Here is a 16506-nt window from a genome sequence, read left to right as displayed (position 1 = left end):
ATCGGCAGATTGGGCCAACTTTCATCTTATTTTGTATGGGGGAGTTTACAAGGCTAATAGCAGCAAATTGCTCTCAATATTGAGAATTTACTGACTGGACAAACACTTTTATTACAGTAAGGAATTCTCTATTATTTCTATTTCACTGAGTGCAACTAGCAATGCTGGTGATCCATTTACTGATCGGAGTCATGGACGGTGATGGACGATGGAGTAGATGAGATGCAATTATATTCTAGTACAACACATCACATGTAAAAATCAGCATAATTACAATAGAGTGATTTCTGGTAATAAGATATACAAAATCTAGGAATGTTATGAGCACATACTCGGCTCTACTTGGGCTGAGTTGGAAACCGCACAACTGGTAGCCGGACCCTAAGAGTGAGCGGAGAACACAGACACGGATGATGACGAGACACACTGCAGAACAGGTTACAGGACGAGACGCAAACTGGGAGCCCCCTGGATAAAGTCACTAGTCCCCGCTCTCAGCCGCAACAAGCAAATCTGACCTACTTACAAGACGGCGGCTGCAGTATGGGGAAAACACGCTGCCGAACCAGAAGCGACATACAGATCCTACTACACAGAAGGACGTGGTCGTCCGTCATCAGTAACAAAACAAAATTCCCGACCTTTGTTTATTCTGTACTTGTATATTAAGCGACAGCATTGGGAGCAGGGCCCTCACTCCTCTTGTTTAAAATGATGTCTTAATTTGTAATATCTGATATTGCCTGTAAATTTACCCTCTACATTGTGAGGTGCTGTGAAATATCGGCATGTTCGTGACATGATTGTGGGGTGCCGATGTATTGCCATGACAGCCGGAGGTCTGCTGAAGACCTCTGCGCTTGTTATGACAGTCCTCAAGTGATAGTCAGCATTTAGCCGGCGTTCATAGGAGATCGTGATTTTCACTATACAGTGTATAGTTTGCTGATGCACTGCTATGTAAAGCACAAGCGATCAGACGATCGAAGCTTCAAGTCCCCTAAGGGGATTATTAAATACTGTAAAAAAAAAAAAAAAAACACAAGAAGTTTAAATCACTTCCCTTTTGCCCCATTAAAAATAAAACAATAAAAAACACATATTTGGTATCGCTGTGTTCGCAAATGTTAAATTTATCAAAATCTAAAATAAATTAAACTAATCAGATTGGTAAATGGAGTAATGAAAAAAAATATCAACAAGCAAAAATTCTGGGGTTTTGGCCACCGCAACATTGCAATAAAGGGTGATCAAAACATTGTATGTACCCCCAAAATGCTGTCAGTAAAAACATCAGCTCAGGGTGCAAAAAATAACCCCTCACACAACCCCAGATCCCAAAAAATAAAAATGTTACAAGTCTCAGAAAATGGCAACAAAAGCAAAAATTTTATTTTTTATAAATCTCTGAATTTTTTTTCACTACTTAAATAAAAAAAACAACAACTTTACATCTTTGTTATCTACGTACTCGTACTGACCTGGAGAATCATATTGCCAGGTCACTTTTACCATATAGTGAACATGATAAATAAAAAAAATGAAAAACTATTGTGGAATTGCACTTTTTTTGCAATTTCAACACACTTAGAATTTTTTTCCTGGTTTCCAGTACGTTATGTGGTAGATCGAATGGTGTCATTCAAAAGTACAACTTGTCCCGCAATACAAAAATACAGGAGGCGATAGCGTTCTTCTAGACTCACCATTTTATAAAGTGAACCCTCTTATTTCCCTGCAACACGATAAAGCCGAAAGGAGTAAAGGCCAGAAATGCAGAGTTCCCAGAGACATCCTGAAAGATAGGGAGACAGAGAATAGAAAGGACAGGGGAAGAAAAAGTGGAAGCCAGGGAGAAGAAGGCGGAGGCGGCACAGAGACAACAATTGGGGTATGAGGTACCTTACACGGATGAGGATCCACGCCATATGTCTCCAGAGTCTGAGCTTTCCTCAGAAAACACAGCTCTGCTTGAGCAGGTAACAGGCCACTACAAGGGAGAGCAGAGACAGCCATGACACGGTGAGCGCTCGAGAACAACGTCTCTGCACTTGCACAAGAAAAACATGAAGTAAAGAGGAACTCTGCATCTCCATCAGGTTCTTTACAATTGAGAGCCCCAAGCAAAATGATCAGCTATACTGTAATTTGAAGGCAACCAAGCAGCAATGGCACAATTTCCCTGCAGCGCCTCCACAGGGAAAATGAGGCATTACAAGGTGGCAATTTAAATCTCGACAGTCCATGTAAATCACAGACACGTCAGGTCCTACAAGAACAGAAACAGAGAAACTCTTTATGGTCGCTGACTGCTAGGACTAATGGTTGATGCCCAGTATTCACTTAAAGGGTATTTGAAAATTTTTTTTTTCATTTTTTTTTATTTCTTTAAACCAGTCACCCCCTGAGGACATTTTTTTTTAATTAAATGCTTGTATTTAGAGCTAAAAATGAATCTTGCTATTGGATAGCATTATAAATGTTTGCACCATTTGGCTTTTAAGGCTGTTTGTTTCCCTGCACATTCCTGGCTGAAGAATCAGTTAACAGAGAATCTGTCAGTGAGCTAATTCTGACCACAGACCACATGAAAGGAAAGCTGAAGGATGACATGGTCTTAAATTAGGTGAGAAGAGCTCAGAAAAATACAAATAAAAATGTTACAAACTCTCCTGAAAGAACTAGTTCACTGACAGATTCACAGTTAACTCATTCTGCTGCCAGCAATGTGCCAGAAACAAAGAGGCTGTAAAAGTTTCTTAATTAAACCTAACTGCAAAAAAAATTAATTTTAGCTCAAAATATATGTATTTAAGTAAAAGAAAATGTCCTGACGGTTTCATATCCTCTGTAGGAAACCTGCTATAGGGATTCCTTCTACTGGGAGTAATTAATAGACAAACGTCTCACATATAAGTTTTGATTTTGTGTTGTTGTTTTTTTAAACATGAATTAGTTTAAAAAAGTGGCAACCAAAAAAAAAACACCAGCAAAAAATTTCACAGAACTGCTTTGTGTGAACAAGAACCTCACCTGAGTTCATGCCGGTGAATCTCAGCAATCCGTCTCTCCAGCTTTTCTGAGTGTTTGGGGAGGAACTGGAACTTGGAACTATAACCCTCTGGATGCTTCCCAGGGTCATAATCCCCAATTTCAGCTGGTAGAGGGACAGAAGATTAATGAGAGAAAAATCACTTTCCTAAGGTTACAATCTAAGACAATGAGATTTAAAGGCTCTGTTCACACTTCTGTCAGGCGATCATATATGAAGCATAAAAGTGGAGGACACCACAGCGGAACAAGACAGACCGCAATTATAAATCAGTTGGTTTTGCTGGGAGTTGTTGGTGTCCGTCGAAAACAGAAAACTTGAGTGTGAACACAGCCTTAACAAGCTACATCAGGCTGTAATCACATCTACATTGCAGACTCCATCATCCAGCTGGAACTTAGCCTAAGTAAGGCTCTGTTCACACAGGTCAGCACCTGTTTTGATGGTCACAATAGTGTAACATGCTCCAATAATGTATACAGGAAAAAAAATAGAAACTTGATGGATCCATTATAAATGTATGGAGAAAAACACAGATCCATCCCATAAATCATAATGGATCTGTGAGGTTTCTGATCGTGATGAATGATCGTATCTGTCATGGTTCCAGTAAAACAGGAAATCAAGGAGTCAGTGTGAACAAAGCCATAAGAACACAGGAACAATCTGATAACAGAACATACCCTGCAGTATGTACGCTGCCAGCAGAGCGGCATCAGAGGTCTTACAGAGGAGCCGGCCATGGTATAAATCCCTCTTCACTTGTAGGAAAACCAGATACCTGGAAGAATCAATCACCTACATCATTAGTGTGCACAAAAGTCACATCACAGCAAAGATGGGAGAAATATCTAATGGGGACATTTTACTTTATTTTTTGTACATAAATGCATGTATTTGGGCTAAAAATCATTTTTGTTATTTGGTTTCATTAAAAATGTTGCACCGTTTGACTTTTATAGGCTCTTTGTTTCCCTTCAGAATTAAACTTTGATATAATCCATGATAATAAATCAGCTGAGAGGAGCTCAAAAAAAGACAGATAACAGCGTTACAAACTCTCCCATTAGGCCACGTTCACACGTTCAGTATTTGGTGAGTTTTTTACCTCAGTATTTGTAAGCCAAAACCAGGAATGGGTGAAAAACACAGAATTGGTGCACTTGTTTTTATTTTCCTCTGATTGTTCCTCACCTGGTTTTGGCTTACAAATACTGAGGTAAAATACAGATCAAATACTGAACGTGTGAACGTGGCCTTAAAAGTATTGTTGTTGATACTTCGGAGGCCATGAAAGTCTCTGATTACCATGGGTCAAACACCAGAATTTGTGCTTCCCAATTGTGATACCTGCAAGCAGTTGTGAATCAGTTGCTTCATTAACCATATGTGCTCCTCTACTTAGATCCATCTAGCAGATTCACCTTCTTCCTGTCACAAATCCTTCTTAATATCCTGCCGTGCATAGTCACTATCTATATTTACTAAGCTACAGAAGATGGCGGCTAGTGCTGGAAAGCTGTGCTTCAGAGAACTTGAGAAAGGAGTAATGGATCCCTGAAGCGCGTTGTTTCTGTTGGAGATGCATGGTAATAATATAAAGAACTAACCCTAACCAACATGGGCTCTCCTGCATCTCTGCACCAATCTTCTGGTATTCATTGATCTCCAGCACTGCTGACCATCTTCTTCTATATCCTCCACTCCCCAGTAAGGTTAGCACCATCTTCGCAGAGGGAGAAGAAGAATACCGGCAGTGATCATCCATCTACCTGCTAATATGCGACCAAATCGCGTTGTGTCCATCCCATAACAATAGAACAATGCGACCGTTCATATACATGACTAATTTCTATTCTTAAGTCTCAGCATCCTATCCCGACCCATCACAGTCACATATTCTCTTCTATTTTGCAAGCCATATATTTACTGTGAGAGATTCCTGATTTATGACACCTATTGACTCGGGTTGTCAAGCTGACCAAGAGGAGAGCTCAGGAAATATTCACTAGTTCTGTGAACCCTTGGAAATGTTTACAGGGAGCAGAAAATATTCAAAGAAAATCTGAAGCAGAATCCACATGAGTAAAAATGTGGATTTTATGGTAGGAATTACAATGCGTTGCACAGGGTGAAATCTACTGTGAAAATCCGCACAAGGATCAGCATGGTACAGATTTGAAAATCTGCACGAGGCTTTAATTTTTATGTGGATTTTCTTCATTTTCATGGATTTTGGGAAACATAAAGGGTTTCGCAGCCTGACCTAGTCTGGTCTGTTTTATGGACCAGACATGTATAGACTAGGAGGCAGCTCCTGCACCTGTCTGCAATGTAGATGAGCACATGGAGCTCCACAAGGAGCCAATCAAGTCCATGATTTGTAGACGTGACAGGCACATATATTTAATACGGCCATGTCAACCCGGCACAAAGCCCACTATACCCATTAGATTGCTTTTGGCCAATCGTTTGGCAGATAGCCACATTGGCCGGTTCTCCCATACACAGACGCCCTCGTTCGGCTGAGCAGTCCTCTGTTCTCTAAGAGAAAGCCACCAACAAACATGTCTGCCAGTGGCTTATTTCAAAAAGAACAATGTGATCAGAAGTCCGAAATTGGACAGAACCGATCAACATCTCCAACAATCAGTCGGTCGGTGCATCCATACACATTAGTGGCATCAGCAGGTTCGGGCAACATTTTTCTAATGTTTATGGGGGGCTTAATACTAAGGCTGGCGGGCTACTGGACTTTCCATTCTGCAACAATGCTCTTCACATTCTGGCCGCCTGTATCTCGTCCGTGCACTACTACTGCTGAGATTCGCTCATGACCAGTGATTTCTCTGCTGGATTATTACTGGGATGTTCCCACTTGCAAAGGGCATGATGCCAACGATAAGCTTATATTAGGGATTGGCCAGTTATACGGTTTCCTAATATATCCTTGTATGTGGCTCCAAACTGCAGATTCATTCTTAATTTATAACTTCTACATCGCTGAACGATTCCTGGCACTTGTCAGAAGTCAGCGGATAACGTAACAGTTGTAGAACAATTCCAGGCGGCACGGTTTACGCGCAGTGAACACCTTTTAGAGATTACATCACTTTCACATGTTTGGCAGCCGGCTCCAAACATCCCAGAGGGTAATGAGACACCGGCGTAATGAGCAAAGGATTTGTTGGGTAGTGAGATATAAGATGGAAAGATTAAGACACAAGTGAACTGATACATGGCAGCGACTCAAGTCTAAGGAAGTCGCAGATACAGAGAAGGATCCTGTTATGCACCTTATTAGGAGAGTGGTACAATGCAGCACAGAACCACAGTGTTGGGATGCGTAAACATGTGCTGTTTTCATGCAGTTTTTAAAGTCAAAACCTGGGCTGGATTAATAAAAGAGAGACGGAATATGTTTCCTATGTACCTCCATTTTCTTTTCTATCCTTTACTAACCACTGAGCTCAGTGCAGCCCACAGAATGCTGTAATGCTCTGCACTAATGCTCTGCAACACTGGGGTCCTGGGTTCAAATCCCACCAAGGACAACATCTGCAAGAAGTTTGTATGTTCTCCCCGTGTTTGTGTGGGTTTCCTCCAGGTTCTCCGGTTTCCTCCCACATTCCAAAGACATACTGATAGGGAATGTAGATTGTGAACTCCAATGGGGACAGTGCCGATAATGTCTGTAAAGCGCTGTGGAATTAATGGCGCCATATAAATGAGTAGATTTTGTTCTTGCAGGGTAGGAATCTGACGGGTTTTGGATATAAAATGACAACCTCAATATTCACTCAGGATGAAAAAAGTCACAATTTGACATAACCGATTTTTTTTTTTATGTGATAGTTTCCAAGGTTGTTTGTGACTCATTTTACCTACAGAGAAACAGTAAGGTTGGAGCGTGTTCCTGTCCTACAATCAGCCTGAATCACGGGCAACTGCTACACAATATCGCCGTGTCCATGAGTAGGGATGAGCGGACCCGTGGATGTTCCAGTTCGTCAGGTTTGAGCAAACTGTAGCCCAAAGTTCAGTTTGGATATCAAAACTCTACCCGAACTTGAACCCGAACCCCATAGAAGTCAATGGGAACCCGAACTTTGGCGCTGTTAAATGGTCGTAGTAAGGGCCAGGGGTAGAATAATGGGCAGAATTTTGTCTATCAAGTGTTTCTTTCTTACTATACTATGGAAGAGACCCCTGCCCATATGATCTATTAGCCAGAGAAAGAAGTGCAAAGATCAGGAGGACTCAGCATGAACAGGTGTTACAGTCACCCATGCAATACGTAGAGTCCCCAGCACGTGGCCGCTGCACCTGAAAAGTTCAGCCATTTGTACTTTCCATTGATCATAACAGTTGATTGATGCTGCTGGGCTTTTGCCAAAAGATCCTAAGCCAAAAACGTTGTACCAATGTAAGTACTGTCCAGTCCTGATAATTATATAAAACATATTCCCTTTTTAAAAAATAGTAGTGTGCTCTTAACGGGAGTCTGTCGGCTCAAAACACCTGTTCAAAGCAAGCACAGGCATCACCTACCTGTTTTCCATCAATCTCCATCCTTCTGTGGCTCGTGTAAAGCCTGAGCTGTCAATCAAGCAAGAGGGAGGAGAAGACAGAAGGAAAACAAGTAGGTGGAAAGGTGCACCGAGCTGTATGGCCACGCCAGGGGTGCATCCCACCTACAACACCTCCATGGATGGGGAAATAGAGATAACATGGGCAAGACGAGTGCGCTTCTTTTACAGAATGTGAAATGGGCCTCACCTTTGTGTATTCAAGAGACTGAGATTTCTCCTGGAGGGATCCTCTTACTCCCACATTGGTGGTAGTATATAAAGTGTGGGACAGGGGAAAAAAACTTATGGGTATTAAGGGATACACTAAATACACATCACTATGGCGTAATCCCACTCTGGGCGAAGAGTCAAAGATAAAGGGTTTTTCTGATTGGGAGCAAAAAAGTGATCTGTGCGATAGAACAGCTATCTACAAACTGTTCTTAACAGCTTTCAACAGCTTCAATAGGAATTTAACGTAGCATTTTTTACCAAAATACTACAAATTAGACATTCTCTCTCAGCTCAATCAGGTCCGATAAACCTCAGCATACAACATCATCCCCTAATAAATACTATTACTTACTGTATATATGCCATACAAAAGGTTTAATCTCCACTATATACAGTGGGAAAAATAAGTATTTGATGCACTACCAATTTTGCAGGTTTTCCCACCTACAAAGAATGGAGAGGTCTGTAATTTTTATCGTAGGTACACTTCAATGTGAGAGACAGAATCTTAAAAAAAATCCAGAAAATCACATTGTATGATTTTTAAATAATTACATTGCATTTTATTGCATGAAATAAGTAATTGATAACCTACCAACCAGCAAGAATTGTGGCTCTCACAAACCTGTTAGTTTTTCTTTAAGAAGCCCTCCTACTCTGCACTCATTACTTGTATTAATTGCACCTGTTTGACCCTGTTACCTGTATAAAAGACACCTGTCCACACACTCAATCAATCACACTCCAGCCTCTCCACCATGGCCAAGACCAAAGAGCTGTCTAAGGACACAAGGGACAAAATTGTAGACCTACACAAGGCTGGGATGGCCTACAGGACAATAGGCAAGCAGCTTGGTGAGAAGGCAACAAGTGTTGGCTCAATTATGTCCCACTTCATCCCAAACATTACCGCAGTCTTCATCCCAACCATAACCCACCTCTTCAACCTATCACTAACAACTGGTGTCGTCCCCTCATGCTTCAAACATGCCTCGATCACACCCATCCTCAAAAAGCCCTCTCTTGACCCATCCTCTCTATCTAGCTGTGGCCCATATCACTTCTCCCATATGCCTTAAAACTATTGGAACAACACTTCTATCTTCAGCTGTCCTCCCAGCTCTCCTCCTGCTCCCTCTTTGACCGCTTACAATCTGGCTTCCGACTGCACCATTCCACTGAAACTGCCCTGACTAAAGTCACCAATGACCTACTAACCGCCAAATCCAAGCTACACTACTCTGTCCTCCTCCTCCTGGAACTGTCATCTGAAATCGACAAAGTGGACCATTCCCTCTTACTACAGACTCTCTCATCTCTTGGCATCACAGACTTGGCCCTATCTTGGATCTCCTCATACCTAACAGACTGGACTTTCAGCGTCTCTCCCTCATACACCACCTCCTCATCTCACCCCCTATCTGTCAGTGTCCCCCAAGGTTCAGTTCTCGGATCCCTGCTCTTCTCCATCTACACCTTTGGCCTGGGACAACTCATTGAGTCTCACAGCTTTCAGTATCACCTCTACGCTGATGACACACAGATCTACCTCTCTGGACCTGATATCACCTCCCTACTAACCAGAATCCCAAAATGTCTGTCCGCTATTTCATCTTTCTTCTCTGTTAGATTTCTAAAACTTAATATGAATAAAACCGAATTCATCATATTTCCACCATGTCACTCAACCCCCTCAACTGATCTATCCATCAAAGTCAATGGCTGCTCTCTCTCCCCAGTCCCGCAAGCTCGCTGCCTCGGGGTAATCCTTGGCTCTGATCTCTCCTTCAAACCACATATCCAAGCCCTTTCCACTTCCTGCTGACTCCAACTCTCAACCATAAATCTGCAAAAACACTAGTGCACGCTCTCATCATCTCCTGCTTCGACTACTGCAACCTCCTGCTCTGTGGCCTCCCTTCTAACACTCTCGCACCCCTCAAATCTATCCTAAACTCTGCTGCCCGACTAATCCACTTGTCACCCGCTATTCCCCAGCCTCTCCCCTCTGTCAATCCCTGCACTGGCTGCCCATTGCCCAGAGACTCAAGTTCATGAACCTAACCTTGGCATACAAAGCCATCCACCCCCTGTCTCCTCCATATATCTGTGACCTAGTCTCCCGGTACTTACCTGCACGCAACCTCCGATCCTCACAAGATCTCCTTCTCTACTCTCCTCTTATCTCCTCTTCCCACAATCACATACAAGATTTCTCCCGTGAATCTCCCCTACTCTGGAACTCTCTACCCCAACATATCAGACTATCGCCTACCGTGAAAACCTTCAAAAGGAACCTAACGACCTACCTCTTCCGACAAGCCTACATCCTGCAGTAACCCTCACTCCACCATACCACTGCACGACCAGCTGTACCCTCACCTACTGTATCCTCACCCATCCCTTGTAGACTGTGAGCCCTCGCGGGCAGGGTCCTCTCTCCTCCTGTACCAGTCGGTCACTCGGTTTTGTTCAAATTATTGTACTTGTTGTTTGCTATGTATACACCTTTTTCACAAGTAAAGCACCATGGAATTAATGGAACGATAGTAATAAATAATAATAATAATGATAATTATTAGAAAATGGAAGAAACACAGAATGACTGTCAATCTTCCTCAGTCTGGGGCTCCATGCAAGATCTCGCCTCGGGGGGTAAGGATGATTCTGAGAAAGGTCAGGAATCAGCCCAGAACTACATGAGAGGACCTGGTCATGACCTGAAGAGAGCTGGGTCCACAGTCTCAAACATTACCGTTAGTAACACACTATGCCGTCATGCTATAAAACCCCTCAGGGCACGCAAGGTCCCCCTGCTCACACCAGCACATGTCCAGGCCTGTTTCAAGTTTGCCAATGACCATCTGGATGATCCAGAGGAAGAATGTGAGAAGACCATGTGGTCAGATGAGATCAAAATAGAACTTTTTGGTATCAACTCCACTCGCCATGTTTGGAGGAAGAAGAAGGATGAGTACAACCCCAAGAACACCGTTCCAATCATGAAGCATGGTGGGGGAAACATCATACTTTGGGGGTGCTTTTCTGCAAAGGGGACAGGACGCTTGCACCGTATTGAAGGGAGGATGGATGGGGTCATGTATCGCGGGATTTTGGCCAACAACCTCCTTCCTTCAGTAAGAGCATTAAAGATTGGTCGTGGCTGGGTCTTCCAGCATGACAATGACCCTAAACACACAGCCAAGGCAACTAAGGAGTGGCTTCGTAAGAAGAATTTCAAGGCCCTGGAGTGGCCTATCCAGTCTCCAGACCTGAACCCAATAGAAAATCTTTGGAGGGAGCTGAAACTCAATGTTGCCCAGTTACAGCTCCAAAACCTGAAAGATCAGGAGAAGATCTGTATGGAGAAGTGGGCCAAAATCCCTCCTGCAGTGTGTGCAAACTTGGTCAAAAACTACAGGAAACATCTGACCTCTGTAATTTCAAACAAAGGTTTCTGTACCAAATATTAAGCTCTGTTTTCTATTGTATTAAATACTTATTTAATGCAATAAAATGCAAATTAATTATGTAAAAATCATACAATGTGATTTTCTGGATTTTCTTTTTAGATTCCGTCTCTTACAGTTGAAGTGTACCTACGATAAAACAATTACAGACCTTTGTAGATGGCAAAACTTGAAAAATCGGCAGTGTATCAAATACTTATTTTCCCCACTGTATAAGTATCTATGGTCATCCCAACTGGATAATCACCCACTGACAGCTCATTTTAAATGGGAGGCAGATGTTGGTCCTATAGTAATGGAGCAATGGAGAGAGATTTTAGAAACAGTTCCCAAACTATCATCCTGTGAGGCCCAAAGGCTCTGTCAACTATATTTAATTCACAGAGTATACAAAATTCCAAACTTTTTTACACAAGATATTATATCGCCATGATACAAAATGCCCTTAGTGTGGGATTGATGAGGCACAACTGATGCACATGATGTGGGAGTGTAGACAGATGGGCGCAGTTTGGAACAAACTTATCTCCTTGATAGAGAGGGTGTATGGAGTGATATTATTAACAGATCCCTGTATATGTATATTGGGATTATTTGAAGATGGAAGAGATCCAGACTCGCTCCTATACATAGGTATCTCTCGTATCCTATTTCAAGCACATAAGCTTCTTGCATTTCACTGGTTGGACACACAATCTCCATCTATTGGAGAGCTAAAGCGAAAGATAAATTATATAATCTGGTTGGAAAGAGGAGTCTATCTTAAATGCAACTCATTTCGCAAATTTGAAAAGATATGGAGTCCTTGATAGAATATCAATGTTATTCCCTAATTGTTAGCCCTCATTTCCCCCGTCTCTCCTTTATTCTAGAACTGCTGTAAAAACGGAGATAGTTCTCTCTGGAATGTTGGGATTTGAGATAAGGCAAGGCTAGGGAATTCAAGTTGTGATGTTTTGTCTGTGTTATAATATGGAATTATTATGTCACACATTATAATTGAAAATGGAAAATTTGTATTTGGGGTTTTCAAGAAAAATGATCTGATAAAAAAAAAAACTGCACCAAAATATACAGTATAGCCATACATTTTCAATGGGGCAGTGCAGATGAGTGATTCTTATCACTGCCCGAATTTATGAGTTATAAAAATTGCAGCATGCATGAATTTCTACTGTGTGTCGGATGAGACTCACCCATTCAAGGCTATGGGTGTACAGAAAAAATGCCATACGAAGTCACAGTAAAGCTTCCAATTTTTACGGATACATTGTAATTCTGTAACACAGGAAACTGTAAATGATTACAGGTAGTTGTCCAGTACTTTATATTACTCCCCCAATGTATCCCCCCGGGGCCCCTAAGGATTTTTGTAATTAAATTACGTTGCAGATACTGCCTGTGAGCGGCTCTGACATCCGCTGACGTCACGACAAGTGCTGGCAGCAGCCGGGGGTCTCTGTCTTCTACATTCCACGGTGGATGCCAGGCTGTGGGCAGGGTTACCCCCCCGCATCACATCCGGCATCCACCGCGCGCTCTGCCTCTCCCCATTCATTGGGAAAGCGCACGGTGGATGCTGGGTGTGATGCGGGGGGTAACCCCACCCACAACCCAGCAGCCACAGCGGGGACCCCAGCGCTGAGTCACGCCTCACTTGTCGTGAGGTCAGCGCGGGGTTACGTGATGCCTGTTAGCAGCCAAGGATAGCGCCGCTCACAGGCAGAAACAGCAACGTAAGGTATTTACAAAAATCCTTAGGGGCCCCAGGGGGGATACGTTGGGGGGGTAATATAAAGTACTGGACAACTTCTTTGACAGCTGCCATAGAAACTGAACTGCACCTGGATGACAAGTGAGAAAACATTCGTCCCACTCTTCTGGATGAAACTCTGAATGATTTTTTTATACGCTCGTGTAAATCTGCCCTTAAGGCTCGTGCAGCCGACCATATTTTCGGTCCGAGTGCAATCCGACAAAACATCTTCTCTCACTAGGACCAATGTTATTTTATGGGGCCGTGCACATGTCTCTGATTTTTTCCTTGTACCGAGTCCATCCGAGGAAACAAAAATCGCAGCAAACATGATTTACATCCATAAATCACATGGCACTCGGCCATGCAAGTCAATAAATCTGTGGAAAAGATCGGACCGCACACAGATAACATTTGAGTGCGGGTTGATTTTCACGGACCGACAAAATGGAGAAGATGGAGAAATTTATTTACCATCTTCTCCTCATTGGAGAAAATCGGAGCACACAGAGTCTGATCAGAGTGTGATTAGCATAATCGGAGCAATTTTCTTGGGCGAGAAAAAATACAAGGTCTAGTTCACACTTTGCAGTTTTTTTGCAAGGAGACTGACTGTTTTTTTCTTTAGAACCTAAGATGAAAACAAAATGAGCAAATACACTGTAATAAGTAAATGAATAGTAATAGTGCATGTAAATAACATAGGGTACTTAGTTAATATTTTGATCAAACAAAGCAAAAGCCATTCAACCGCGACAAGGTGACCCAATTGGGACGGTACCCGACTCTTGTAGTTCAACTCACTATGTGTCCGCAGACTTCCAAATAGACAAGCGCAGAGCAGGACCGGGTCCTGACTGCTGCCACATAACGAAGTGAACTAAAAGAGTCAGGTATAGTCCCGATTGGGTCACCTTGTCACGGTCGGATGGCTTTTACACTTTTTTTTATCAAAATAGTGTTAACTAAAGTACCCTATGTTATTTACAAGCACTATTACTATTTATTTACTTACTACAGGGTATTTGCTAATTTTGTTTTTATTTTAGGTTCTGTGTGAATGCACACCTATCAACATATGTTCTGGCTCACTTTTTGGTTTTATATTCTTCTTTAATAGAATGACTGACTGGAAATTGCCCCATCATTACTACCGCATCTCACGTGTGTTCAGTTGTGACACCATCCAGGAACATTTCTATAAATATGTGTGGCCGGCGTCAGTTCTTGTCTTTTATAAGCTGGCCACTTTAGTTTTAGTGGCCTGTGTAAAAGAGAAAGGTCATTTAAAGTTCAGCTACCCTTTCCAGTAAACTTTGGGACAGTAGTAGGAGTCTTATTCGGAAACTACAGGTGGCCATAAATCACTGCTGACAGAGGCAGGAATATTGTACTGTGGCAGCTGCAAGCTCAGTCTAGAAGGAGCCCATCTCCTGATACAAGTATATAAGTGAACCGCTATAGAAGCATTTTCCTAATAGCTGGAGCTGAGCCTCAAAATCTGCACAATTGAATTAATGCTGCAGTGTGAATGACAAATGTAATCAGACTTTGCTGTTTCTTTAGTGGAATTTGCAGTCATCACCGTATACAGTGTCTACTGATAAAGAATAGTTTTGGTGGCAGGTAAGACAGGAAAATCATAGGCTGGAAAGTCTTAAAGGGAATCTGTCAGCAGGTTTTTGCTGCCCCATCTGAGAGCCGCATAATGTAGGGGCAGAGACCCTGATTCCAGCGATGTGTCACTTACTGGGCTGCTTGCTGCCGTTTGGATAAAATCACGGTTTTCTCTGTGGCAGATCTAGCAGTTCTCTGAATACTGAGCTCTGTATAACCCCACCCACATCACTGATTGGCAGCTTCCTGTGTACATTGTGCCTATCAGTGGTGGGGGTGGAGTTATACAGAGCTCAGGAACATGGAGGACTACACAGTAGCAGATTTACTAGTCCTCTAGTGATAATCTCCTGCTGATAAAACTATAGCAAGCAGCCCAGAAAGCGACATATTACTGGAATCAGTCTCTATCTTTGCATTATGCAGCTTTCAGATGAACAAAAACCTCAAAACAGATTCCCTTTAAACGTCTGCACTAACATAAAACTGGGTGATAGACAGACGCATGTCACTCACCTGGTAATTTCTTCCTTCAGAGCTGCTGGATCTGGAGGATAAAACTTCACCCGAAAGCAGAGAATAAAGGGAGGACGAGCTGGAGGTGAAACATACGGAGATTAGTAATACAATCTGACTGCCTCTTTCAGCAAATAGATTTACCATCTGCAGCAATACATACAGCTACACATTTCAGCTAAAACATCAACACGTGCACAAGCATAGACATACGTATACAGATCAATGAAGACAAGGAAACGGCTTCGTAAAGGGATGTCTCATCGGAAAACGACCTATTGTTTAAATCCTTTTTTTGTTGTACATTTATTTTAAAAAATTGCATTTTTTTTTCTCCATATTATTAAAAATAAAAGAAAATAAATCTTGTTCTTTTCCCGTTGGACATTGGGGATTTTTTAGACTCATGCTTCCTGTTGTTTGAGGAAATCTACATGTACATTAGCAGCAATGAACAGACTCTGACCTTATGTTTTGTACTGAAACATGTAATGAGCGTGTGCAAATGTAATTAAGAAGGGAGGGGAGCAGGGTCAGCTGTGACATCGCCTATTGTGATTTGTGGATCTTGTGTCATCAGCTTTCCGCCATCTCATTCATCCCCCCCCCAACTGACCTATCTATCAACGTCAATGGCTGCCCACTCTCCCCAGTCCCTCAAGCTCGCTGCCTTGGGGTAACCCTGGACTCTGAACTCTCCTTCAAACCACATATCCAAGCCCTTTCCACTTCCTGCCGACTCCAACTCAAAAATATCTCCCGGATCCGCACATTCCTCAACCATGAATCTGCAAAAACACTAGTGCACGCCCTCATCATCTCCCGCCTTGACTACTGCTCTGTGGCCTCCCCTCTAACACTCTCGCACCCCTCCAATCTATCCTAAACTCTGCTGCTCGACTAATCAACCTGTCCCCCCGCTATTCCCCGGCCTCTCCTCTCTGTCAATCTCTTCACTGGCTCCCCATTGCTCAGAGACCCCAGTTCAAAACCCTAACCATGGCATACAAAGCCATTCACAACCTGTCTCCCCCATATATCTGTGACCTAGTCTCCCGGTACTTACCTGCATGCAACCTCCGATCCTCACAAGATCTCCTTCTCTACTCTCCTCTTATCTCCTCTTCCCACAATCATATAAAAGATTTCTCCCGTGCATCCCCCTTACTCTGGAAATCTCTACCCCAACGTATCAGACTCTCGCCTACCGTGGAAACCTTCAAAAGAAACCTGAAGACCCACCTCTTCCGACAAGCATACAACCTGCAGTAACCACCGCTTCACCATACC

The 16506-nt window shown here is 42.7% G+C and overlaps 1 protein-coding gene across 2 annotated transcripts in view; it reads right to left on the bottom strand.

Moving 5' to 3' along the window:
- FRMD5 (FERM domain containing 5) overlaps positions 1 to 16506 on the bottom strand; it is a 72025-nt gene that overhangs the window by 13713 nt on the left and 41806 nt on the right. Inside the window, exons 4-8 of one of the 2 annotated variants that reach the window (XM_073653509.1) lie at positions 15217 to 15295; positions 3736 to 3833; positions 3034 to 3157; positions 1903 to 1990; positions 1707 to 1795 (exon numbers count right to left, since the gene is read on the bottom strand). In XM_073653509.1, coding sequence (XP_073509610.1) covers positions 1707 to 1795; positions 1903 to 1990; positions 3034 to 3157; positions 3736 to 3833; positions 15217 to 15295 — 478 coding nt within the window. Of the gene's footprint in view, positions 1 to 1706; positions 1796 to 1902; positions 1991 to 3033; positions 3158 to 3735; positions 3834 to 15216; positions 15296 to 16506 lie in introns of those variants that run through there. The other variant, XM_073653510.1, reaches the window with a different exon arrangement.

This window comes from Phyllobates terribilis, unplaced genomic scaffold, assembly GCF_046119375.1.
Source record: "Phyllobates terribilis strain yellow unplaced genomic scaffold, ASM4611937v1 Scaffold_11__3_contigs__length_659146591, whole genome shotgun sequence".
In the NCBI taxonomy this organism is placed as follows: Eukaryota; Metazoa; Chordata; class Amphibia; order Anura; family Dendrobatidae; genus Phyllobates; species Phyllobates terribilis.
This window is presented reverse-complemented; position numbering and strand designations above follow the sequence as displayed.